The sequence below is a fragment of the Dipodomys merriami genome, unplaced genomic scaffold, assembly GCF_024711535.1.
Source record: "Dipodomys merriami isolate MVZ:Mamm:240054 unplaced genomic scaffold, mDipMer1.0.p SCAF_14, whole genome shotgun sequence".
Lineage (NCBI taxonomy): Eukaryota > Metazoa > Chordata > Mammalia > Rodentia > Heteromyidae > Dipodomys > Dipodomys merriami.
In genome coordinates, this window is record NW_027202715.1 from 29,338,793 (window position 1) to 29,365,959 (window position 27,167).

Below are 27,167 nucleotides of genomic sequence, written 5' to 3' on the forward strand. Positions count from 1 at the left end.
TTTTAGTCCACTCAAAAGTAATGTTATCTAGCTACCTAGTAAATTTCCACATATCTATACATATTTTCTAGCCTCTGTTTTTCTGTCCATCTATCTATGTCTAAATCACTAACAATGGCAGTATATCTTTAGTGATTTTGCTAGACAATTTGGTACTCATGGTAAAACTATTAAGTATTATGGCAAAAGAAAAGAGACTTTTGAAAATGCTATTGAGAAAATAGGAACCTAACTTAACTGTATTTAAAATGTTGAGTTACTCTAAGAGTACTGACATTTTCAGAGCAGTCTAAATTCCCTTTTCCAAGTCATCTAATTTTTAAAGATTGATAAATTTCATTGTCACTTTATAAATGCTTTCAATATCATTAATAACTGAACCACTCCAAATATTATCATGCCTAATGGACAAGTAAAATTGCAAGCTTTCATTCTTTATTCTGCGTAGAGACAATTTGCTGCTGCTATGTCAAATTTTCCTCATGAATTTTGCTTATTGAAAAAGCAATTGCCTTTCAGAGTTGATTTAGAGATGTCGCTATTGGAGTTTAGCTTCTGTGCAATTCTTAAGTTGTGAGAGAAATTTCAATAGGGGTAAACTTATCTCCACATTATCAGTAGCTAGAAATCTTAATTTTACATTCCTGGATTTTTAGATCCATTATGGAAGAAAAAGAATGCAAATATGGATTTATAGACATATTTTAGTTATTACAAATGAGGGAAATCATTCAGCCTATGTTTCTTTAGGTCTGGCTTACTTCGCTTAATATAATTTTTTCCAAGTCTTTCCATTTCCTTATGAATGGGGCAATATCATTCTTTCTGATGGAAGCATAGAATTCCATTTTGTATAAATACCACATTTTCTTGATCTATTCATCCACTAAGGGGGAATCAGGATTGATTCCATATCGTACCTATTGTAAATAATGCTGCCATGAACATGATGTGGTGATTGCTGTAGTGCAAGCTGGTTTGTAGTCATTTGGGTAAATGTGCAGGAATGGGATTGCTGAGTCATGGATAATAGAAGACAACTAATTACACTTGGACATCATTAAGCATTGGCACAGTGAAAACAAAGGAAAGAAGTATATTCTTAGGAGAGGATCATGATGGCTCAATAGCTAAAAGCATATAAAATGATGCTTATTGAAATCAGCTCCAAGAAACAGAAGCAAGAGGGTTGTTTTTTTTGTTTGTTTTTTGTTTATTGTACTTTTTGCAGTACGTTTTTTTCTTTTCTTCCTTCGGTTTATGGTTTATTCCCTTTGGTGACTATTTTTGATTTCTGCACCCTTTATCTTGTATATAAGTTTATCTGCTTTGGGAAGAGGAAGGTGAATCTCAGAAAAGATAGGACAAAGGATGAACCACAGTGATACAACCTGGAAGGGAAGGAACTTGAGAGAGAAAAAGTGTTAGGAAATGAGGAGGGGGTAACTTCATAAAGAAATTACTCATTATCTGATTTATGCCACTGTAAACCCTCTGTACTTAACCTTTACAATAAAATTTAAATTAAAAATAATGCAAATATGCCTATTTAAACCCATTCTGATATTTCCTAAAAGATATGTGTACTTTTTGCAAGCATATACTCTTCAGATAATATTATATTTACTTGAACATCTGTATCTATTAAACTTATGATTCTGACATTTAATGGTTCTGCTAAAATTACACCATATTGCTATGATTAAAAGTCATTAATCATTGCATATAATATTTAGTTATTTAGAGCAAGATTGAACTGTCTAATCTGGCTTCTTCTATTGAGCTCCTTAAACTATTTCTCTTGTGGTCACTATTTGTACTTGCTTTCCCAGGATCACAGTGACTATCTTCCTTCTTATCTTCTTCAACCTACTTGTAGCATTTGGCACATTGGAACCTCATTTCCAACCTGGATTCACTTGGTTTCTGTCACTCCCTGTTACTCCATATCAGTCTTCAAACTATCCATTTTCTTGATTCCCTACATATTTGTCAAACATCTTTATTCCTTCTTTATAACCATCAACTTCTTTTTTATTTCATAAAATCAGGCTTGGACATTTTTCTCTAACTTCCAGAATCATTGGTTTCTATATCACAGTGAAATACTTATATATGGTAGTTTAACAAACATTGCATGAATGGATCAAGAATATGTGGTATATATACACAATGGAATTCTATGCGCCCATCAGAAAGAATGACATTGCCTCATTTGTTAGGAAATGGAAAGACTTGAAAAAAATTATATTAAGTGAAGTAAGCCAGGCCCAAAGAAACATAGGTCCCATGGTTTCCCTTATTTGCAATATCTAGTATATGTCTGAGTCAAGCAGAAAAGGTCAGATAAGGTGATGTTAGGAAAATGAACCCTAAGATATGTAGTCAAATGTTTTTTCTTTCATGCATTTGTTTCTAATGCATTTATAAGATTATTTCTTTGTTGCTTTGTATGTCCTTCCCCCACAGTATAACCCCTGCTTTCACTGTATTTGATGTCGGTATAATTTGTGGAGGGGAAGGGGAAAAACAAGTCGTTTAAATGAGGATACAGGTGGGCCCATTGCAACAATGAGATGTACAAGTCAAGTCGTTATGTGGAAAACGAACTTTACAACTTTGGTGCGGGGACATGGGGGTGAGGATTGGGGGGGCAGGGGAAGGATGGGAAGGGATGGGAAGGGGAAACAAAGGAGGAGGCTATAATGCTTGATAAGAAATATACTCATTATCTTGCCCATGTAAGTGTAACCCCTCTGTATAGTATTTTCACAATAAAAAAAAAAACACAAATATTTCAAAGTTTGGTACTCCAAGCATAAATCTTAATATCTTATCTAAAGCTGCATTCTCCAAATGGTCTGCTAAGTTGGCCTTAGTATATTTCTGGGTTTTTTTTTCCATTTTGGAATGGATTTTTTAATTTTTATTTTTATTGTGAAAATACTGTACCGAGGGGTTACAATTACATGGGTAAGATAATGAGTATATTTCTTATCAAGCATTGTAGCCTCCTCCTTTGTTTCCCCTTCCCATCCCTTCCTATCCTCTCCCGCGCCCCCAAGCCTCTCCGCCCCCCCCCACCAAAGTTGTAAAGTTCGTTTTGGACATAACGACTTGTACATCTCATTGTTGCAATGGGTCCACCTGTATCCCTATTTAAACGATTTGTTTTTCCCCTTCCCCTCCACAAATTATACCGACATCAAATACAGTGAAAGGAGGGGTTATACTGTGGGGGAGGGACATACAAAGCAACAAAGAAATAATCTTATAAATGTGTTAGAAACAATCACATGAAAGATAAAAAAAACATTTGAATACATATCTTAGGGTTCATTTCCCTAACATCACCTTATCTGACCTTTTCTGCTTGACTCAGACATATACTAGATATTACAAATAAGGAAAACCATGGGACCTATGTTTCTTTGGGCCTGGATTACTTCACTTAATATAATTTTTTGTATATTTCTGTTTTTATTTGGGAGCTTCTCTTTATTGGATTTACATCTTCTGTCTAAACACTAATACTGTCACAATTTGTCAGCCTCATATCATATAAACAAATAATTCATTGTCATTTACTGAGGGAGGAAACCTACATTGCTCTCATAAATGAGGAAAATCTGTAAAGCATCTGATATCTTTAGTTAGACTAATGTTGGGAGTTTATACATATTATTAATTTACAAGCTACCCCAAAACACACAGTTATCATAGAAACAATATTATAAAATTGTCAAATTCTTGATAACACCAATATTAAAATTATTTCCAAAATTTCAGAAGTTCACAAATTATTAGAAAATGATTGTGTTTCTTAGTGAACTAAAAAAGACAATATTTTGGAAATAACTAAGACTGATTTAACTTCTATGTGGAATTTTTTTTAAAAGATTCTTTTTTATTTTGTCGGTTGTAGGGCTTGAACTCTGGGCCTGGGCACTGTCCCTAAGCTCTTTAACTCAAGGCAAGCACTCTACCACTTTGAGCCACAGCAACACTTCCTGTTTTCTGGTGGTTAATTGGAGATAAGAGTCTTTGAACCAGGATCCTCTGATCTCAGCCTCCTGTGAAGCTGGGATTACAGGTGGGAGCCACTGGCACCCGAATAACAATAGCTTCTTATTAGACTCTTTCATTCTCTTATTAGTTTTGTTTGTTCTATAAGCAAATCACTCTTGCTAGACTCTTAGTCTTCTGCAATTATTTTGTCTTAAGAAAGCTCCCTTGAGAACGAAATTACCAGAAAATTATAGATATGAGCTACACATAACTTTTAATAGGACAAATGAAATAGTTTTCACCTTTTACATGTTCCCTTCCGAGGTTGGTAGACATTAGCACATTATACTACTTTAGTTTCAACTCAGATTATTAAAATTTTTCTGCTGCTTATTGGTTTTTGAGAAAAGTGATTTTTTTAGACACTAATCTCTGTAAACAGTATTTCCCACTTTAATTAGCAAAGCCTCAAGAAACCATATGTATTTTTGCTAGGATTTTCTTTTTCTGTTGTTCTAACGCTTTTTTTGGTGGTAAATTTCATTAAATAAATGCATTTTCTCTTCAATACAGTAATCACCAGGGCAAATTTCTTACATTCTTCTAACAAAATCAATGTTACACTGTGTAATACATTTAATTATGGATGATATGTCTTTAAATTCACATTGATGTGGTATGAAATTGCTTATAAACTCCCAAATATGCCATTGTGTCTTTATTGTTCTTTATTTCACATGAGTACTGTAACCTTCCATATGAAGTATTTTTTCTTATGAAAAGTTGTATTTTCCCCAAATACAAAATTATGTATGCCTTTGCTTTTCACTTTTATGTTCACATCACAACAACCTTCAAAGTGATAATGACATCCAACTGAAACAAGGGTATTTTTAAAAATCTAATTCATTGGAACATAAAAATATCTGTATAGAACAAATCTCATGATTGCCTTTATTTATTTCTCTTTCTTTCCTTCTTTTTCACAAGAGCAACATGCATATCTTTAAGTATTTAAGAACTCTTTCTGGATGTTGAAATGTCAATCAGTGTTGCTCACAAAAAAGATAAGCGGCAATTACGAAGACCAAGTTTAAAAGATGTAGAATCATTCCTAAATCTCGAAAGCATAGACAAAGATAGATGAATCCCATCAGTATCAGTTTAACCTGAATATTTCACGTAATTTAAAAAAAAAAGTGTTCACATGATTACAAAATGGAAAGCTTAAAGCAATTCTTGAGTCAAGAATAAAAATCACAAGCATGAATCTTATCCTTACAATGCATTCTTACATTAGAGACCTGGGTACTCCCAGGAAAGCATTTCTAAGCGAGTATGCATCTATGCATGTAACTTTTTAAAGAAACTGCAAGGCCTTATTGAAAATTCATTTTTTTTTTTTGGGTCCGGTCGTGGGGCCTGAACTCTGGGCCTGGGCACTGTCCCTCAGCTCTTCAGCTCAAGGCTAGTGCTCTACCACTTGAGCCACAGCACCACTTCCGGCTTTTTGCTTATGTGGTGCTGAGGAATCGAACCCAGGGCCTCAGGCATGCAAGGCAAGCGCTCTACCACTGAGCCACCTTCCCAGCCCCTGAAAATTCATTTTTAAGAGAAATCATGAACCATAGTGGTACTCAATTTTTTACCTGATGTCACCTGAGTGTCATAGTGCAGCTGTTGTATCTGTTATTGATATGGGACAACCACAAAGACACCCAAAGTTGTTCTCACAGGATGGAATAATGAAGAAAGATTGTGCTGAAGGTGTGGTACTATGATACTAGAAAGAGCTGTGGTAACACAGTTGGCTGTCCACAGACAGACCTTTAAGCCTGAAGGTTTCAAACTTGGAAATGACTTTGGCACACTGTACATTAAAAAATGGAATGACCAATGCGCACTAAATGCATGTAAGGAAATATTGTAGCAAATGTAGTTAAGCTGTACAAACAATGGTCTAATAATTAGAATAATAAAAATAAAAATGTTCAATTAAAACAACTAAACCATTATAATTCCTTTACCCATCTAGATGGTCTACCTTTTTTTAAAAATTGGCTCTTTTTCCTCCAAATAGTGATTATGAGTTTAAATTCAGCAGAGCCTCAGAAATTTCCAATTATCTGTCAGCTAGATTCTCTTACAGTATCTTCGTAAACCTTGGTCCTGCATTTTGGAACTCTTCCTGAAACAAGTATCCCACTTGGCCTTAAGAACACAAAAACTTAATTACATTCACACTCATCTTAGCCAAATATCGTTCAATTCTTAAATCTGCGGTTACAAGTTATCAGATATTAATTTTAAATCATATGATTGTGGGATGGTAAAAAAGGACATTGTGATAATATTTGTTTCTCTTTCAATTTTCTCATTCCTTTTAGTATTGTAATTATGAAAGCTGCAATTCCAAAATCATCCATAACCTCCAATTTCATCTTTGCCCAGGGGCATAATATTAGCAAGTTTCAAATCTTTTCAAGACATTTACTTCCTTTCATCCACAAAGATTTGACTCTAATTTATCCATTTCTGAAACTAGGATGCAGGTGGGAAAGTTTCTAGCCATTAATTTGTATGAAATTGAATGCTCTTTCATGGTGAGGTTTTTTTTTCTTCCAAAAGAACATCTTGCTGAATCATATAAAATAGTGGACTTTTTATCATTTTGAAAGTTATGCTGCATAGTTTATGAGCAGTAATTAAAAACTTGAACCTTTGAACTTCAGCAATAATTCTAAGGGGAAAAGTGTTACTTTCTAAAAGAGATTATTGCTTAATTGGACAAGAGTGCTAATTAAGTGAGGGAAAACCTGTAATTTAAGTTTCATGCTATAGTTTTCTACAGCCTTTACTTTTATTTTCAGGAAGTTGTAAAGAAAGACCTCTCCTTGTCACTACTTTTACTTTGGCTATTTTTATAATATTGAAATTATATTTTGTGGTTTATATGCACTTAATTTTAATGATTTTTCTATGAAAATATATTAATGTACTGACACAGAGAAGAATTTGAGAAACAATTTATACAGAAAGAAAACTGGCTCAGTAATCAATTTTTTTGAAGACCAATAACTTCTATTGTAAATAAGCCATACATTTTAATTTAGGTTCAAGATTTAACACTTGTTTATTATTTACATTTACACTTATCTTTAGGAGCATATATTTGATCTAAACTTGTCAATTCCAAAAGCCTTTGTTCAATAAATACATAAATATGCAAATGCTGTTTTCCCTGAAGATATAAAATATTGAGAACAGACTGTTCTCCAATAATATTTTAGAAACAACTCTAAGGAAGTACAGTTATTTAGGGTTTATCTAGTACGTCTTTATTTAATGAATATTGTAGAATAGTTGAAAAACTTAAATTCCACTGAGGAAAAAAATACATACTAGTTGTCTCTCCTATGCAGATTTTAATCTTTAAAAATGAACAACAGGAATCTAAAATAAGTTCTCTTTGAGGATGGGTTTCAGTGGGAGGGAGAACTGAGGGAAGAGTGAATAGGTGGGTGGACATGCAGAAGTACTTAATGCACTGAGGTACAAATAGGACATGAAACATTAGACATTTATATGTCAATTTTTAAAATGACTAGTGAGACTAAATCAGTAATGAAAAGTCTTTCATCAAAGAAAAATCCTAAGAACAGATGGCTGAAAAGCTAACTGCTAGCCAAACACTGAGATGGAATCTTAAATGATTCCAAAATTTGAAGGAGGGAATTCTTCCTAACTCATTCCAGGAGGTCAACCTCATTCTGATTCCAAAGTGTAAATTGTCATGAAGAAACTACCAGCCAATATTCTAGATGATCATATATGCAAACATTGTCAGCAAAATTCCATCAAACCAAGTCCAAATGGATTTGAGAAATACTTAAGTCCATGTCCAAATGGGATTCATTTTAGAAACATAATGCAAGTTCATCCTGTGCAGAAAAATAGTCATAATATCATATCAACAGAATAAAGGATACAATGTAACTGAACATCTAAATAAATGTAGAAAAGGATTATCTAGGCAGACAGGAAGCTAGAACAAATACAAGGGTCAGGGTCAAGCTTTTAAAACCAATCATTTTCAAGATAGCTCAGGAGTCTCTAAGAACCTCCCACATGAACTCCACCTTTCAAATATTCTACCACCTCCCACCACTGCACGGATGGCCAAACCTCCAATATAAACTTGTCAGGAAGGAGCAACATATCCACCAATGGAAAACAAAGGCTACTAATCTTCCTATCCTTCATATTACTTATTAGCAGAACATTTTGACTTTGGAATTATACTCATGGATTATAAAAGTAAAGTTCAAGATAATACCAATCTCTGTATGATAAGATTATAATAAAATGTATGTATCATTACAGAACTTGTGTAACTTTACTAAAGATATATAAAATACATTGTATTGGCTAAAATATTGCAAAATTATAAGCATATTTTATAGGTAACATATAATATGTATTTTTATATAATGTATGGCAAAGTGAAAAACAAAGTGATTGTGAAACAGGCAATGTATCTGAAGTCATCTCTGAAACTTTATTTTTCTGAAGTTTATATTATAATGACAAAATTGATTCTCCAGCTTAGGTTTAAGAGTGGTAGCTATTCCCTGCCGTGATTATACACTATTGATATTTTCTTCTATACTGGAGGAAAAGAAAGCCTTCCAGCCAAAAAGTGAAGCCAATTCATATTTGGTAAGTGGTAAGACAGGGTGACTTTGGAAAGCATTGTGTTTTCGATTTGATATTGGAGGTGGTGGCACTGAAGGAAATTCACTTTATTCCAGCTTGTGGATAGCTTATATTGCTCACAAGCAAAATAGAGTAGTGACAAATGTTATTTTTATAGCTCTATCTAGATTGTGTCAGATATCAGAATAACCAGGAGACTAGCTGAGTTTACTACTGAAATGGGGAACTATCTCCAAACAGCTCCCCCTGCCCTGGGAGCCTCAGCCTGCTGCCTTCTGTAGTAGCAATGTGGGATTTCTCATCTTATAATGAAAATGTACTCCAAATGTTGACAGCTCAAGAACATTGAGGCTTTCCTCATGGATGTCAGGGATAGAGGCTAAAAAAATATAGTTAGAATTGCCATAAATATATTTGAGAGAAAACTTTCGCTTTGGCCTTGGTTGCTTCTGCTAAATGTCACCCTCAGCCACCTAGGCACAGGGCAAAGGATAAAAATAAATCTCCTGGCTTTAGATTTGTACCCCAAAGATAAAGTAATATTCCTGCAGTCTCCTCCAAGGCATTAAATAAGAATCAGTACTGAAGGTAGTGGGCGCCATGGAAAATGCTCTTGTCTAAGGTTCACACAGTGAGGCTTTATGCAATCTTTATTTATTGAAAGTTAATTATGTGTAAGTCATCAGCATGAAGATTTTGTGTTTTGTTATTATTATTTTTGTGCTATTAGGATTTGAACCAAGAGTCTTGTGTGACTTAGTACTCTTTCATTGGAAACAGGCCTCCATCCTGGCCTGTTGAAGACAGAATAGTATAGACTTTTATGCCTAGGCAGATCTTGCCTTGTCATCCTTTGGGTCTCGGCCACTTGGGTAGCAAGTCTTATAGGCATGCCCATCGGCAATGTCTTGATAGTAGTACTCTTACTGTCACGATAATTTTTAAAATGTAATATAATTGATTTTTGTTTATTATTGTCTATCTTCCTTTTGCTAGACTGTAAGATTCATGAGAGCAGAGAAATTTGTCAGATATTGTTAATATTTTCAACTACAGAGAAGAGGAAATGATATCTCACAGATATTCCATGATTGTTGGTTGGACAAATGAATTTTTGAGCAATTAGATTGCCAGAGAAGTGAAAGCCTTTATTTACTAAGGAAAACACAATAGAGAAATCAGTCAGAATATTACATTGTTATAAAATAAAAATTGTCATAAAATATTTGAAGCCTAAGGAAAATATCAGTTAAACATGAAATTCAGAACTTTTATGTGTAAAATTATAAACATAATAGTGTAAGCTAACATTTCCCAATTTTTTACACTATTCTAATGCAATTAGCAGGTAATCATTGCAAAATATTATCTGTTGACTATATCACATTTTTGGATATGCCAATTAAGCTGTTACCATCTAAGAAGCAAATACAAATTAGTTTGTATGCCACTATATTTTTTTAGTTCTAAATAGGCTGTAGCTTAATAGAGTGTTATATTATTGATCATGGGGATGAGATAGGAAATTTTTCATTTAGAAAACAGGGACAGAGTTTCATGTGGGTTTTCCAAATAGGATAGAGGTATTTTAAATAGTTTTCACTTTTCTATAGTCATTTAGAATGATATTAGGTTACATCTCCCACATAATTTTTTTCAACTTATTGATGGGTAATATGCTAGTTCAAGTTAAATCGTCAACTGATGGGCCAAATGAGTGTATAACTATAGTGGTATTCTAGTCTTTTGATTGGACAATCACAGTCAGTCTGTTTATGAAAGGAAACATTTTAGTATATCATTTAGTAAAAGCAGGTTTTCTTAATGCATTTGGATATCAGATTCATATCATGACTTGTAGCTTTCTTTTAATTGCTATAAAGGCCTCGCAGGTGATTAAAATTACTTTGGAACTAAAGTAGATATGAATAAAACACTTAAGATGTATATGTGTAATTATATGTCTTATGATACATACACAAACATGTATAAACTATTCCCCAGAGATATCTTTTTCCTGCAGAAGATGTATACAGACAGTACTGTAGCCATTCTTGTTTTTTTTTTTTTTTTTGTCGGTCGTGGGGCTTGAACTCTGGGCCTGGGCACTGTCCCTCAGCTCATCAGCTCAAGGCGAGCGCTCTACCACTTGAGCTACAGCGCCACTTCCTGTAGCCATTCTTAAAAGAAATAAAAATAAACATTTTTCCCCAAAATATAAATGATCCTGAAATAAAAATAAACAGGACCCAAGAGGGAGTTTTCTGGAGGGATAAAACTGTCTGTTACTTTAATGACTTAAATAATAACCTGTGGCTTATTTTTGATTCATGCCTCTTTTCATGTCAGCTGGGTTCTTCTTCCACAGAATGAGGATGGTAACTCAGTAAGCCACCTAACTCACTTTGCAACATGAGGTGTAAAAATGAAAATTCACTATGCATATCACAGTATGCAGCTAATAGATGTAAAACTCTCATTGTTAAAGTTCTCTACTATCTCAGTTGTGTTGGAATCATTGTTTGGTCTGTGGTTTCCTGCTTTTTAATTTTGTGAAAATATGCCCTCAAATGAAATAAACAGTGCCCCTAAACACAAAGTAAAAGTTATTGTGCTTAATTTAAGGGAAAGGTAAAAATGAATGACTTATTGCAGTATGTCTTTTGCAAAAGTTGGACTGTGTTATGGTTAAAAACAAATCAAGTATTCAAATACAATACTAACTTAAGATGCTGAAGATTTGTGGTGTTATTTCCATGAAGATCCTTAGAATCATATACAAACAAATACCTTACAGGCATTTCTAAGGACAGATCAAAGAATTGTATGGATAAAGTACTTAGAAGAGCCTAACAACTATTTACTGGGTCAAAAAGAATCATAGAAAGTATTTTGGGGTATTCATTTTATTTGAAGTACTATTCTAAGCATCCATTTCTGTTCAATTGATTTAATTTTTATAACAGTCTTGGAGGCTAGATATTATATTATATTGCTATTTAATTGTAGTGGTAGTGAGATATAGATGCTACTAATTTTTTTGTCTTACAACTAGCAACTGTAAGATTCTATAAGAACATTCATAAGATATATAAGAATATATATAACAGTTACTTATGTGACTGTTACCCCTCTATATATCACCTTGACAATAAAATAAAAACATTAAAATATATACATATGTATGTATATACACACATATGCATATATTCTTTTTGATATGTATGTATATATGTATGTATATACTTTTTTCTGGTCCTGAGGCTTGAACTCTGAGCCTGCGAGCTGTCCTTGAGCCTCCTTGTGCTCAAGGCTAGTGCTCTACCACTTGAGCCACAGCTCCACTTCCAGCTTTTTCTGAGTAGTTTATTGGAGATAAGAGTCTTATGGACTTTCCTGACCAGGCTGGCTTTGAAGGGTGATCCTCAGATCGCAGCTTCCTGAGTACATAGGATTACAGGTGTGAGCCTCTGGTGCCTGGTCAAGAACATATATTTTTAAAGATGCTTTATCCTTATCCATTGCGCTATACAACCACCGTCACTGATCAAATTTGTTTTCTTTTTCACTATAGTAAAACATGAAGAGTATTCTCTTGACATCTCATGACTGACTTCTCATTGGGTTCATTGTACCCAGAACTCAAAAAAATCAGGAACTACACATTATAATTATGAAAAGAAATCATTGGTGAGCCAGGTCAGTGAAAGTGTCTTTCTCCTCTTAGAGAAGAAATAAGGAATAAATTCCATATAAATAATGTTTAATAGACATCTAATGTAGTGATCTGTGAAATTCAAGACTTGTGCATCCAATAAGTAAATACATTTATGCTCGCATGTTCAATATGAATACCTAAAAATTATAGGGACTTCGATATGCTTTGTTATTATAAATAAAATGCCTATGAATGAAATACAATAAAGTTTAAAAAAAGAGTTAAAACAGTTCCCTTGTGTCCTCTGTCGAACCTAGTCTAGTCTTGGAGAGAATCCTAGGCAGGAATAGGAACTGAAGAACTTCAGATACTATTATGACCTGCCAAAGGCATTTAGTGTTTGAAAGAGGATTGCACTGTCATTGAAACACTGAGCAATCACATGGAAATTTGGATGCCTGCTTTCTCCTGGAAAATCTGTGGACCTGGCAACCTTTGTGTTCCCACAAGACAACCAGTGACAGCCATGGACACCAGCTGGTCTCTAATCAAACCATGCCCTCTAGAGTTCATTACAGCCTCTACCTATTGTCCCCATGGACTGATTCATGGTTTTTCCTTTGTTTGCTGTCCTCTGGAGGCATTTGAGCTGGAACCTGTGAATCAGAGAAACAGAGTCTGGATCTCTGTCCTATCATGGATTATAATCAGGGGTATTTTGTGCCATTCTGGGCGAATAGTTTTCTTTACCTACAAGAAATTGAGCATATTCCCTTAGAAAGACTAGTGAACTCCCTGGCTAGGTACCTCAGTTATTCTTTTTTTTTAATACTTGCAAAATAAAACAAAGGAATTAAGAGGGGATTATCCCAAATGCTTCAAATGACAAATAAGTGAAAAAAGATTTGAAAAAAAAAAAAGGCTTTAGCTGGGCGCTGGTGGCTCATGCCTGTAATCCTCACTACTTAGAAGACTGAGACCTGAGGATCATGGTTCAAAGCCAGCCCCAGCAAGGAGACTCTTATCTCCAATTAATCACCAGAAAACTGGAAGTGGCACTGTAGCTCAAATGGTAGAGCACTCGCTTATAATTTTTCAATAAGTGTCATGTGAGATACTAATAACTGATTTACCATCCTAATTTGCTATAAAGCAGTTTATACATTCTAGTTGAGTGATGTTCTAAACAACACAGTTTTAGTAACTTCTGGTGATTAATGTTTGATTCATCCATTTGTTTTCAGTTTTAAAGAGGATGGGGCTCCTAATATCATTGGTAGGCTAACTTCTCAACCTACTTGATTATAAATTAATCAAACAGAAAAGGTGTTTTTCCTTAGAGATTACCTGTTTGCAAATGCATGTCACTAGAGGGTTACAGTGCATTACACCAGTGTGTTCTTTGTAAATGGACAGTGTGGCACAGGTAATTAACTGTGAAGTCATTAAGGCTGTTCTGTCTGGTGACAGTTTTGTTTGCCGATCACAGATTAATGAGCATGTCAAATGTTTCTTTCTGCATCTTGTTATTTCAGATTACCCCCAAGTGGATTTGACAGAAGATGCGTCAACAGTTTTATCTCTGGAAATGGTTAGCATCAGGGATCATCCTTGGCTCTCTCTTTGTGATCTGCGTGGGCCAGTATGATGACGGTAAGGTGGATTTTAGTCTGATTTTTAGAGTTGGACAACATTTCTATTATTCAGTTGAAAGTAAAAGCCTATACAGAAATAAATAATATTAATTTGTCCTTCACATTTAACCATTAGTGTTTCTGGGCAATAATTTAACTGAGCTAATATAGACTTACAAAGTGGCATCAGATGGACTCGGACACTTAATATAAGTTGTATTATGATAGAAAAGCTAATGTGTTGTATACTTACTAAACAGATTTTTTTTCCTTGTTGAGAAAAATATTATGTCCTGTGTAATAGTGCAGAATATGACCAAAAGTTTCAAAAAATACCAAACAAATAACCTCTATCTTATAAGATAAGATTTCTTAGGTTAACAAAAGAATTCAAAAGTAGTTTCAGAGTTAACCATTTGCATGAGCATTGTATTTTTGTACCTTACGGTTTCATTTTGAAAGATTAAATATTTAAAAATACAATTAATTTCTTCTTAATTCATAGCTTAATAATTAGGTGCAAAAGATAAATTCATCTGTCTATGGATATTTAACATATATATTGTCTATAGTTACCCAAAAATGTCTGTGTTGGATATGTCAGTATTGGAAAGAACTGTCTTTAAATCATTTGAATGCTATGTAGTGAGAGTTATGTGTGTTATGTGGTGGTATAAATATACATGACCTTCCCTAAAGGTTGTGAATTCAAAATTTTCATTTTTCTCCCCTTAATCTTCATTGTTTTAGTCAGCATTTGTTCAGAATTTCAGGAACACTGACAGGTATCTATGCCTTTGCTCCTTTTGCTTTGTTACTCTACCATACTAGTGATAGCAAATCATGCAGATTTCTTTAGCACTTTACCTAAGTAAACTGATAGATCTGAAGGTAGATGGGTTACTTTGATTTTATGCAAACTGTGTCCAACTATGCACATATTAAGATATGTTTTATTCTTGAAACGTTTCTCATATAAATGTCTTTGGGGACTTCACAATAATTCATAATACTATTTTCAGAAAATCAGCAGCTTTGTCCCTAGAGTACTGCTAATTAGTACATGGTTTACTTCAACTACAGCCAAATTTAATGTTCACATATTTCTCTTTTAGTGGAGATTGTGAATACCCCGACTAAAAATGAATTTTAAAAAATAATGACAAATTATTTTTTTGTAGCCAAAATGTACGAAAGTTTTTTAAAAGTATAACTTCATGTGAAAGGAATGCATTTAAGGTGCACTGTGGATGTAGATCACAAATCATTGCATTTTTTTAGTTATTTCATGAAATAGGCTACATTTTTCCTATTTGCCATTCACATTGTACAGACATGCTTTCACTCTGTCATTCCTAACAGTAGACATTCAGAAACCATGTAGTTTAGCAATATAATTTAAATTATCAGAGAAATCACTACTAGTCACTCCTAGCTTAACATGGCTAGCCATAGATTGGATTCCTTCATAAACTTATTGAAACTCTTCTTTTCTTCTGCTGTATTGGGGCTTGATTTTAGGACCTGAGCTCTGTTAGTTAACATTTTGCTCAAGGTTGGTACCCTACCACTTGAGTAACAGCCCCACTTTTAGATTTTGTTAGATAAATGGAGATAAGAAACTGAGACGTTCTTGCCCTGGCCAGCTTTGAACCATAATCCTCAGATCTCAGACACCTATGTAGCTAGGATTACAGGCTTGTGCCACTGTTTCCAAGTTAAGAATCTGTTATAATTCTACTCCTATGTGTCCAGTGTAACACCATCAGGTCACTGCTGGTCCTCATGAGGTTGATTTCTTTTAACGTGTGCATATGCCACTCCTTAAGATTGAACTCAGGGCCTCTCACCCTCACTCAGCTTTCTTGCTTCTCATTAATACATGACCATTAGTGCCATGCCTCCTGTCTAGTGCTTTGCTGGTTAATTTGATAGAGAGTTTCCCAAACTTTTCTGATTGGGCTGTATTCCAACTATAATCCTCCAGGTTTCACCCTTCTGAGTAGCTCAGATTATGTGTAGGAACCACGGGTAGCAAAGCACATACTTCTTGAAGCACAGTTAAATTATATATAGCCCACTAATAATATATGATAGAGCTTACCCATTAAGTGGTACACTTGGCTGGCTAGATTATAGACTCTTAGTCATTACTTCAAGAGTTAATTCTTCGAAAAAACTGTAGATATTGGAATGTGTAGATAAATTACGCTTTGTGTATTTGTTTACAAAGATTGCTTGGCTGTATATGAATTTCATTATTCTGACCACATTTATGATCTCCAGAGGACCTTCAAAATCATAATGCATCCTATTTTGTCTGCCCCTTCTTCAGAGCATTTACTTATGTGCCCTCCCCCTGCCCCACCATTTCTTGTTTGTCGGTCATGGGGCTTGAACTCTGGGCCTAAGCCCTGTCCCTGAGCTCCTAAGCTCAAGTTTAGCTCTCTGCTACTTGAGCCACAGCACCACTCTACTTTTGGGCATTTACCCAAATGATCACAAACAAGACCATACTAAAGCTACCAGCACAACTATGCTTATTGCAGCATTATTTACCATAGCTAAGATATGGAACCAACCCAGATGCCCCTCAGTAGATGAATGGAACAAGAAAATGTGGTATATATACACAATGGAATTCTATGCCTCCATCAGAAACAATGACATTTCCCCATTTGTTAGGAACTAGAAAGACTTGGAAAAATTATATCAAGTGAAGTAAGCCAGGCCGAAGGAAACATAGGTCCCATGCTTTCTCTTATTTGCAATAAGTAGTATATGTCTGAGACAAGCAGAAACGGTCAGATAAGTTGATGTTAGGCGAAATGAACCCCAAGATAAAGATTCAAATGTTTTTTCTTTCTTGCAATTGTTTCTAACATATTTATAAGATGATTTCTTTGTTACTTTGTATATCCTTCCCCCACGGTATAACCCCTGTTTTCACAGTATTTCATGTCGGTATACTTTGTGGAAGGGAAGGGAAAAAACAAATTGTTTAAATAGAGATAAAGGTGGACCCATTGCAATAATGAGATGTACAACATGTTATGTCAAAAAACGAACTTTACAACTTTGGCGTGGGTTGGGGGGGGGGAAGGGAAAGGAGGGGAAGGGATGGGAAGGGGAAACAAAGGAGGAGGCAACAATGCTTGATAAGAAATATACTCATTACCTTGCCCATGTAATTGTAACCCCTCTGTATGGTATTTTCACAATTAAAAAAAAAGAAACATTGTTCCATATCTTAGCTCTGGTAAATAATGCTGCAATAAACACAGTTGTGCTGGTAGCTTTACTATGGTCTTGTTTGTGATCATTCAATGCCAAAAAGTGGAATTGGTGGGTCATAGGAGAGCTCTATGTGGAGTCTTTTAAGAAATCTCCATACTACTTTCCTAAATGGTTGAACAAGTAAGTTTGCACTCCCACCAACAATGCAGTAAGGTTCCCTTCTGTCCGTATCCCCTCCAGCATCAGTTGTTATTAGAGTTCTTGATTATATCCATTCTAACTGAGGTGAGGTGAGGTGGAATCTCAATGTTGTTTTGATTTGCATATCTGGCTAGGGAGGTTGTTGTAACTCCTCTGTCCAGTGTTTTCATAATAAAAATAATTAAATAAAATATAAACACATTTCAAAAAACAAAAAAGAACATGTGTGCTTATTAATTCATCCTGTCCAGCTCCAACTGGCAGGTCAAAATGAAACAAACAAACAAACAAACAAAAAACATGGTACCTTGTAGATTTTAAATCAGAAGGATCTTTTATAGTTTAGTAAGCATTTTATTACTTAGGTATATATGAATTGGGATGAAAATGCACTTTTATTAAAAAATGTTTCATTCTAAAATAGAATAATCTACTGTTATCCAGGCATATAAAATGTTGTTAGTTGCACTAATAAAATGCATTGATGACCTCTCCTGCATGGTTGTGTCATTTGATTCAAAATGATCCATCTAAGCAAGTGTTCACAATATCATTGATATAGATACTCTTGCATTAAATTAAAGCATCACAGTTTAACTTACTGAGGAAAAAAATAGGAAATTAGAGAACCTCATGGAGGTGTAGTTTATATTGTATTATTTTTTTCCTTTTCCCAAAAATTAGAACTGATATTTCAGTTTCTTTTTCATCTCTGTTGCATTTCCCGTGTGTGCCCAGATCTCCAATCCAGTGTGAGGGCCTAGACAGGAGGTATCCTTGGAGATAAGGAATCAGGATTATGCTAACTCTTACATATGTTACATTGTTGTCACACAACCTACTTAACACACAAAGTCCTTGTTTGAATATAAATTTTCATAGTGAGATAAGCTAAGTTGGGCTCAGAATTTAACTTTTTTACAGTTTGTTGTGATAATAAGATTATTTTTGCTACTTTTGTTATGATTTTGTGTGTTGATTAAATAATATGAAGACAGGAGAGAAATGAAAGAAAGATGATATGTGAATAATAGGGGGTTTTCATTTTTAATTATTTTATCTATTTTCATTAAATTTAAATTTTGAATATATATTACTGTCTAAATCAGGTAAAACTGCTTAGGCAATGTTACATTACTAGAATACTTAAACCAATGTGTGTTAGAAGATTAAAAATATCTATGTTCTGGTGAGGGTATGAGTGTACACGTATAATGTATGTGAATTTGAGCGGAAGGGAAGAAAAGAGGGCGGAAAAGGAGAGAAAGAAGGAAAGATAGAGCAAGAAGGAAAGAGAGGGAGAGGGAGAGGGAGAGGGGAGACAGAGGGAATTACTGACGTGTTTTTTGGGTTTTGTTTGGTCGGTTGTGGGTCTTGAACTCTGGGCCTGGGTGCTGTCTTTGAGCTCTTCAGCTACTGAGCCACAGCATCACTTTGGCTTTCTGGTGGTTAATTGGTGATAAATGTGTCATGGATATTACAAATAAGGGAAATCATGGGACCTATGTTTCTTTGGGCCTGGCTTACTTCACTTAATATAATTTTTTCCAAGCCTTTCCATGTCCTAACAAATGGGGCAATGCCATTCTTTCTGATGGAGGAATAGAATTCCAATGTGTATATAAACCACATTTTATTGATCCATTCATCTACTGAGGGGCATCTGGGTTGGTTCCATATCTTAGCTATAGTAAATAATGCTGCAATAAACATAGTTGTGCTGGTAGCTTGTGTGGTTTTTTTTGTAAACATTTGGGTTAATGCCCAAAAGTGAGATTGCTGGGTCATAAGGGAGTTCTATGTGGAGTCTTTTGAGGAACCTCCATACTACTTTCCAAAGTGGTTGAATAAGTTTACATTCCCACCAACAATGAAGTAAGGTTCCCTTCTGTCCACATCCCCTCCAGCATCTGTTGTTATTAGAGTTCTTGCTTTTTGCCATTCTAACTGGGGTGAGGTGGATCTCAATGTTGTTTTGATTTGCATTTCTTTTCTGGCTAGGGAGGTTGAGCATTTCTTAATGTGTCTATTGGCCAATCTTCTTTCCTTTTCAGAGAAGTTTCTCTTTAAGTCTTTAACCCACTTATTTATTGGGCAGTTGTTTCTTCGAGGATTTGTTGTTGGGGGATTTAATTTTTTGAGTTCCAAGTATATCAGGAAAGGTCAGATAAGGTGATGTTAGTGAAATGAACCCTAAGATATGTATTCAAATGTTTTTTTTCTTTCATGCGATTGTTTCTAACGCATTTATAGATTAATTCTTTGTTGTTCTGTATGTCCCTCCCCCACAGTATAACGCCTGCTTTCACTGTATTTGATGTTGGTATAATTTGTGGAGGGGAAGGGGAAAAACAAGTCGTTTAAATAAGGATACAGGTGGACCAGTTGCAACAATGAGAAGTACAAGTCGTTATGTTGAAAACGAACTTTACAACTTTGGTGGGAGGGGGGTTGAGGAGGATTGGGGAGGGAGTATAGGAAGGGATTGGAAGGTGAAACAGAGGAGGCTACAATGCTTGATAAGAAATGTACTCATTATCTTGTCCATGTAATTGTAACCCCTCTGTATAGTATTTTCACAATAAAAATTAAATAAAAATTAAAAAAAAGAGTGTCATGGACTTTCCTGCCCAGGCTGGCTTGAACAAAGATCCTCAGATCTCAGCCTTTTGAGTAACTAGGATTGCAGGCATGAACCACAGATGCTTGGTTTGACATACATTTTAAGGCAGGAGACTTTCCCTGTTTACTCAAACAAAACTGAAAATCTTCTATGTTGCCTATGAGCAGTTATAACACTAGTTTGTATGACAATTTGAATGGAATCTCTGTCTTAAAAAGACTGAATAACCCTCTGAAGGTTTCTGTTTATATACTGAGAGATCCAAAACACATCGAAGGTCCATTTTTTAATATAAATAATAATAAGCTTCTGAGACTCAGGTTTATGTAGCTGCTAGGCACACCATTTGTCATATGGCCAATATTCACTAAAACTTTTAGATTTACTTTTGTTATTTCTTTTTAGTTATGAAGAAATATGTATGCTTCTTTACTCTGCCCTTCTGGTTATCTTCTTTGTTTGAGCCAAAATTGATCAGACACATTGAAAACAAACTTGTTAGTGTCTACACTATTCTTGAAAGTGTCTGTAATTGTATCATTTTCATGGTGTTTATTGCTTTGTGTGAATCCTCACATCAATCAGCTTTGTGGAAGATTGCCAGGTTCATTTTCATACTTGCTGTTAGGTAATCAATTGAAGTTCACTAACATGCCCATCAATACAGAACATTGCCATGTCCTAAGGTGTGATGCCAAAGCATATATGTCTGGAAACTGTTTTACACAGTGGAAGAGACAGATATGCAATGCAGATGATGGAATTCTGAGGAAAATCTAGCTACAGAATGAGCCATAATTCTAATACATTTTGAGCAAGATACTCAAGTAAAGAAACTCTTCCTGTAGAAGCTGGGAGATGATACTACCAAGTCATAGCTCTAGACCATTCTGCATGATCACACAGGGCTCTGTGACAGCAATATGTTTATTTCAGGGGACTCTGGTTAGTAGAACACTCACTGTTTCCTCTTGTTCATCTCTGAAATACTTTTGAAATTACTAGGCTTGGTATTTCATACCTATAATCCCAGCTCCTTTGGACATAGACAGAGGGAGAACTGAAGTTTAAGGGTAGTCCTGGAAAAAAAAAACTTATCAGGATTCGATTTCAATTAACAAACTGTTTATACAGGCTTGTAAGCACTGTTACATAAAAGACTGCATAGGTTAGAGGATTATGGTCTGAAGCCAGGCTTTGGAGAAAATTTAAGGCCCTACCTGAAAAAATAGGACCCAAAATTACTGTAGGCATGGCTCAGGTATAAAGTGTCCCTTCCTAGCAAGCACAAGGCAATGAGTTCAACAAGAAATTATCCTTATACTTCATGCTACCTCCTTCCAATTTTAATGCAGAACATCTTTCTCCATTAAAAATGCAATATTTTATCTTATTTTATTATTTTTCTTTTCAGGACACTCTCTCACACACACACCTCTAAATTGGTTATTTCCTAGATAAACTTAGAATTGTATACCTGTCAGATATTTTATTTTGCCCCATTCAATCAGGCAATAGAAGGAAACACTTTAACTTGAGGTTCAAGAAATGCAGATAAAATTTAAAAATAATCAATATACTGAAAAAGTGTTTCCTTTGGTAGCTCTAACAATGTGAAAATCTTGAGAGTATTGAAACACATCACATCCTGATATATGAACACAAAAAATCTCACTTAAGTATTCTTAATAGAAATTAAAATTAAATATACAATTGTAATCTTCCTTGACTCGTTATCAGTGGCACATACAACACTTAATAGACTTTTTTGAGTTTTCTTTTGCTGTAGTGTCTCTATATCTATTAGAAACATTTCTCCATCAATTCCCTTAAGCCCTGCAATTTGGTTTTTCTCACAACTCCCTTGAAAGTGCACTCTTTAAGGCCCTGATTGAATACTTCCATGGAAAGTCCTATCATTTTCTAGCATTTTGGTAATGACATTATTGATCTCACTTTCCTGCTACATTATTTCTCTCAAAGGTTCTGGCACTAGTCTTTTAGGGTGTGTGTATAACAGACAGTGCTTTTCATCAATATTCTTCCTGTTTTTCTTCCCATACTGTAATATAAACATTGTTTTATCATCATTGGCATTTACACAAGGGGACATCTTTTATAATACATACTTTAGATCTGCAATTAACAAGATAGTCTCCTTTATCATTTTTCCTATTCCCTGACTTCCCTATTCCCTCTGACTTCCCTATCTCTATGGATTCACTAATAATTCCATCACTTTTCTCTTGTCTGCATTCCTGACAACTCTCTTTAGAACATTTATTTAGTGAAGATCAAATCTAAACTCCAGGAAAATATAAAGAATATAGAAATAAACCAGTCCTTGCATTTCAACATAATTATAATAAATATGGCATTTATATTATACATGAGATATGTGTGTGTTTAGGGTGAATAGACATAGAAGATCTCCAGAAGTATTTGGAATGGAGTTATAAAATGATGCTACTTTTCTCATTGAATTATTAAGAGTTCAAGTATAGATAGCAAAGGAGCACAGGATTTATGTCATTTGAAGGCACATCAGAAGAAAAATTTATACATATAATTTTATGTACAAATATCTGTAATGTATATACAAGTATATAACAGCTTGTGTATGTTATTGTTACTAGGAATAATAGGAATAATAATGACAAATTTATCATAAATAACATGTAAAATCCCCTTGGGGGTTGATAGCACAGATAAGCTGTTTGATACTTCTCTAATAGGAAGATGACTTGCTAATCAGAAATATAAGAAAAAGAAAAAAACTTTCATTTTTCTTGGGGTGCCATAATCACACGTCACAAATAATAGCTTACAGAAGAGAAAGTCTGTTTCTACACAGATGTAGAAGATGGAATTGTCCAAGATCAAAGTGGTGGTAGATTTGCTTTTCTTGGAGTTTTCTCTCTAGCATTGCAGTTGGCAGCCCTCTTGTCTCTTTACATGATCATCCTGAAATTAGATGGAATTCCACTCTCAGCATCTCATTTTCCAAGGGTAATATCACAATGTTATAGTCTGACTTTATTTTAAAGATTCAGTTTATGAATTCTAGGGAACACAATCTACTCATAAAATGTGTTAAAAGTAGATCCTAGATATATCTGAGTCTTGGTACTCAACTCCTGAAAAGACAAAGTTACAAGTACATGGCTTTAATCAGACATAAACTCTTACTGACAAGAAAACTACTGCAAGTGTCTTTGCCTGTGTTCTTCTCTTGTGTCAAGCAGAGCAATGTGGAATATCCAGAAGCACTGATCAAGATGTAATATAATCATAAACTGCTTCGTTAAATGACAACACCGTTATATAGCAATTTAATTTAAAAAAGCAGAAAAGGCTCTATGTTTCTGAGAGTAAAAAATAGCACTAAGAATAAGCAAAACCATGGGAACTTTTTTTTTTGGGGGGTCTGGCTTACTTCACTTAATATAATTTTTTTCCAAGTCTTTCCATTTCCTAACAAATGGGGCAATGTCATTCTTTCTGATAGAGGCATAGAATTCCATTGAGTATATATACCACATTTTCTTGATCCATTCATCTACTGAGGGGCATCTGGGTTGGGTCCATAGCTTAGCTATGGTAAATAATGCCATAAACATAATTGTGCTGTTGTATGTCCCTCCCCCACGATATAACCCCTGTTTTCATTGTATTTGATGTTGGTATAATTTGTGGAGGGGAAGGGCAAAAACAAATTATTTAAATATGGATACAGGTGGACCCACTGCAACAATGAGATGTACAAGGTTTTATGGCAAAAACTTAACTTTACAACTATGGAGGGAAGTGGGAAGGGATGGTAAGGGGAAACAAAGGAGAAGGCAACAATGCTTTATAAGAAATGCACTCATTACCTTGCCCATGTAATTGTAACCCCTCTGTACGTTATTTTCACAATAATTTTTTAAATGAAAAAATAGTACTAAGAATGAGCACAAAAGAAAGAAAGCAGAATAAGTACCACAAACACACACACACACACACACACACACACACACACACACACACACACACATTATGAAAAGACCAATAAACATCTGGAATTAGAAGGTCACTAAAGGAGAACTTCTAAGCATGTCTCCTGATTTAACAGAAGACAGCACAATGCTCTTTATTCTGCCAAAGATCAATTCCCTTTCCAAAACCTGTTTAATCCTAGATTTTTTTGGTCAAAAATTTCCACTGAATATAAACTCCTCTAGTATAGAACTATATAAGTAGACATTCTGTTTGTGTTGTGGAATGTAATATATATATATATATATATATATATATATTTTACTTCATATGTCTTTCTCAATGCATCTGTGAAACAAATTAATTAATTTATTAATTAGATAAAATCTCCAAATCTTTACATTGCATTTGTGAGAAAAAGTGTGATTGGCAAATATTCAATTTGTTCAGCTGAACTGTTTGAACATTTAGATGTTAACAGGTCTGCGTAACTGTCTCTTGGCAGTGAAATGTGAGAAAGAATTATGTATTATTTTAGTAAAAAAAAAAAACCTTGGGCAGTTCCTCTGTCTCTCTTCCACAAAAAGCAATGAATAAACCTCATGTCGTAGATGGATAAACTCTATTGTAAGCTGGTGCCTTTATCAGCCATTCTGTCTGAGTCCTAGTCCTAGTTCCATGGCTTCTTCATACCCTTGATGGACTTGCAAATAAGAATTGTACACTTGGGTTAAAAGGCTCGATTTCTATGGCAGCTTAGCTGCCCAAGTGGTTCAGCTTTCATGTGTCAGCTCTTCTTAACAAAGTAGCCATTTACTTTCCTAGTTTCTTAAAGTAGTACTTTAAAACAAAACAAAATAAAAAAATAGGTTATACTAGCTTTCTTCCTCCATTGTGATGTGTACTCTCTTTACCTAGCTGAATTATTTCCAGGGATCTCACAATATGCACTAATCATTTAGTAGTCATTATTGTATTATTTTCCATTAACTCATATCTTGATATCTAATTTCCCTTGCTTGAAATTATTTAATTGATCTTGGTTTTTTGCTTTTCTTTCTCCCTCCCTCCCTCCCTCCCTCCCTCCCTCTCTTCCTCCCTCCCTCCCTTCCTTCCTTTCTTCCTTCCTTTCTTCCTTCCTTCCTTCCTTCCTTCCTTCCTCCTTCCTTCCTTCCTTCCTTCCTTCCTTCCTTCCTTCTTTCCTTCTTTCTTTTCTTTTGTGACAGTACTGGGACTTAAACTCTGGGTTTGTAGCTCTTCTTGACTCTGCCCCCTACAGCTATCACTCCACCACTTGAGCCACACCTCCACTTCCAGCTTTATGCTGGTAAATTGGAGGTTAGTTTCACATATATTTGCTTTCTTGGGCTGCCTCCTGAACTTGATTCTCAGGTTGCAACTTTCTGTGTAGCTAAGAATGTGAACCATTGGTAGCCAGCATTGTTTTTCTTATTGGCATTGGCTCTTTTTACTCACTCTGCATGACTTTCTTCTCTGTCATCTTCTGCTCCCATGTCCCCACCAATTTTGATGTTTGCATGTCTGTTTCTCTTACCTTCTCTTACCTCCCTTATTTCTCCCATTTCATTCTCTTGTGTCCGGAGCTCTTCCATAATATCCTGTTTCCATCTTTCCTGCTGTCCATCTTCTCAATCTTCTGTAGTGCTTAGATTTGAAATATACTTATATATGATATTAGTGTAGTCTTGAATTATATTCCTAAATACTTCATACATGTCATTCCTAACTGTTCATTAAACTGAAATCATGACTTATGTTACTATTTGTTTTACTTTTAACAGCAGACACTGATAACCAAAAATGTTCATTTAGAATTGATTAAGCTCTCCCTATACATTTCCTTATGTGATGAAGATTGCAAAAACTAAAAACATTAGTAATATTTAATTTTCATAAGAACTTTTTTGATGAAATCCTTCTGAATCTAGCAATAATTATGCATTATTTCTCTATAGATTAGTAATTATAGAGCTACTAAGAAGCTATGTTACTTTCCCAGTGTGCTGCAAGTAATAAAGAGTACAGATGAGATCAAGCCTCAGCTCCATCTGCACTATCCACACCTGCTTGCTTTGTCATTGTATTGTCACACCAAAACCTTCAGTACAGATTTTATCAAGGTTGTACTTAATATTTGATACTAATTTACTATTCTTGTATATTGAATTAAAGTTAGTGTCCATTTCCTATATATTATCACATTTATATAGTGTTTTTGTTTATTTGTTTGTTTTGTTTTGTTGTTCTCATTCATGGAGCAAGAACTCTGGGCCTGGGTGCTGTTCCTAAGCTCTTCAGGTCAAAGCTAGTGGTCTATCACTTTGAGCTACAGCACCACTTCTAGTTTTCTGGTGGTTAATTGGAGATAAGAGTCTCACACACTTCCTTCCTGGGCTGGCCTTGAACCATGATCCTCAGATCTCATCCTGAGTAGCTAGGATTACAGGTGTGAGCCACTGGCACCCAGCTAGTGTTTGTTTTCATGTTCATTTTTTAAATCCTAAGGATAAGGACTGCCTCATTTAGTTTTGCTACTGAGCAACACAAACAATGCATGAACATGAGTAGGATCTAGGTGTCCTCCACAACATATATTTGTTGGACAAGCTGTGCATAAGTGTGTGTTTGACAATGTATCCTTTAGAAAATGAAGCTGATGCTCAGAATCCATGCTTTTTGCAGACTGGTTTTCTGTCTTTCTTGTCCAATGATTATTAGCTGTAATGTGATTTTTTAAATTCATAATGCTTGTGGAACATTCTGCAGCAGTTGTTCCTGTGATCAGGGACCCAGTTCATGCTACTAATCACCCCTACTCTTCTAGGATCCAATGGTGCCCCTCAGGGCTGCCCAATTAGACTGCTCAGTGAAAACTGTTCAGCTAGTTTGGGTTTATTAAGTGTCTTTATTGAGTAATTGGAATACTGATGAGGCCTCTTCAGGCTTAGTCTTAGAACATGTATAAAAAAGAACATTACTAACACAACCCTCAATATTTTAAGTGGCTTTATAAAGGCTTTGTCCATACTTGATCTGCTTTAAAATACAATCCAATTCTTATAAAATCCCAATGGGGGAAAATGTAGCATAT

At 34.8% G+C, this 27,167-nt stretch overlaps 1 protein-coding gene across 3 annotated transcripts in view; it reads left to right on the forward strand.

Moving 5' to 3' along the window:
• The window catches only part of Pcdh15 (protocadherin related 15), a 620,145-nt gene that overhangs the window by 147,306 nt on the left and 445,672 nt on the right, over positions 1-27,167 (forward strand). For all 3 annotated transcript variants that reach the window (XM_070020439.1, XM_070020440.1, XM_070020438.1), the window contains exon 2: positions 13,918-14,035. In XM_070020439.1, coding sequence (XP_069876540.1) covers positions 13,945-14,035 — 91 coding nt within the window. In that variant the 5' untranslated portion in view covers positions 13,918-13,944. The remainder of the gene's footprint in view (positions 1-13,917; positions 14,036-27,167) is intronic.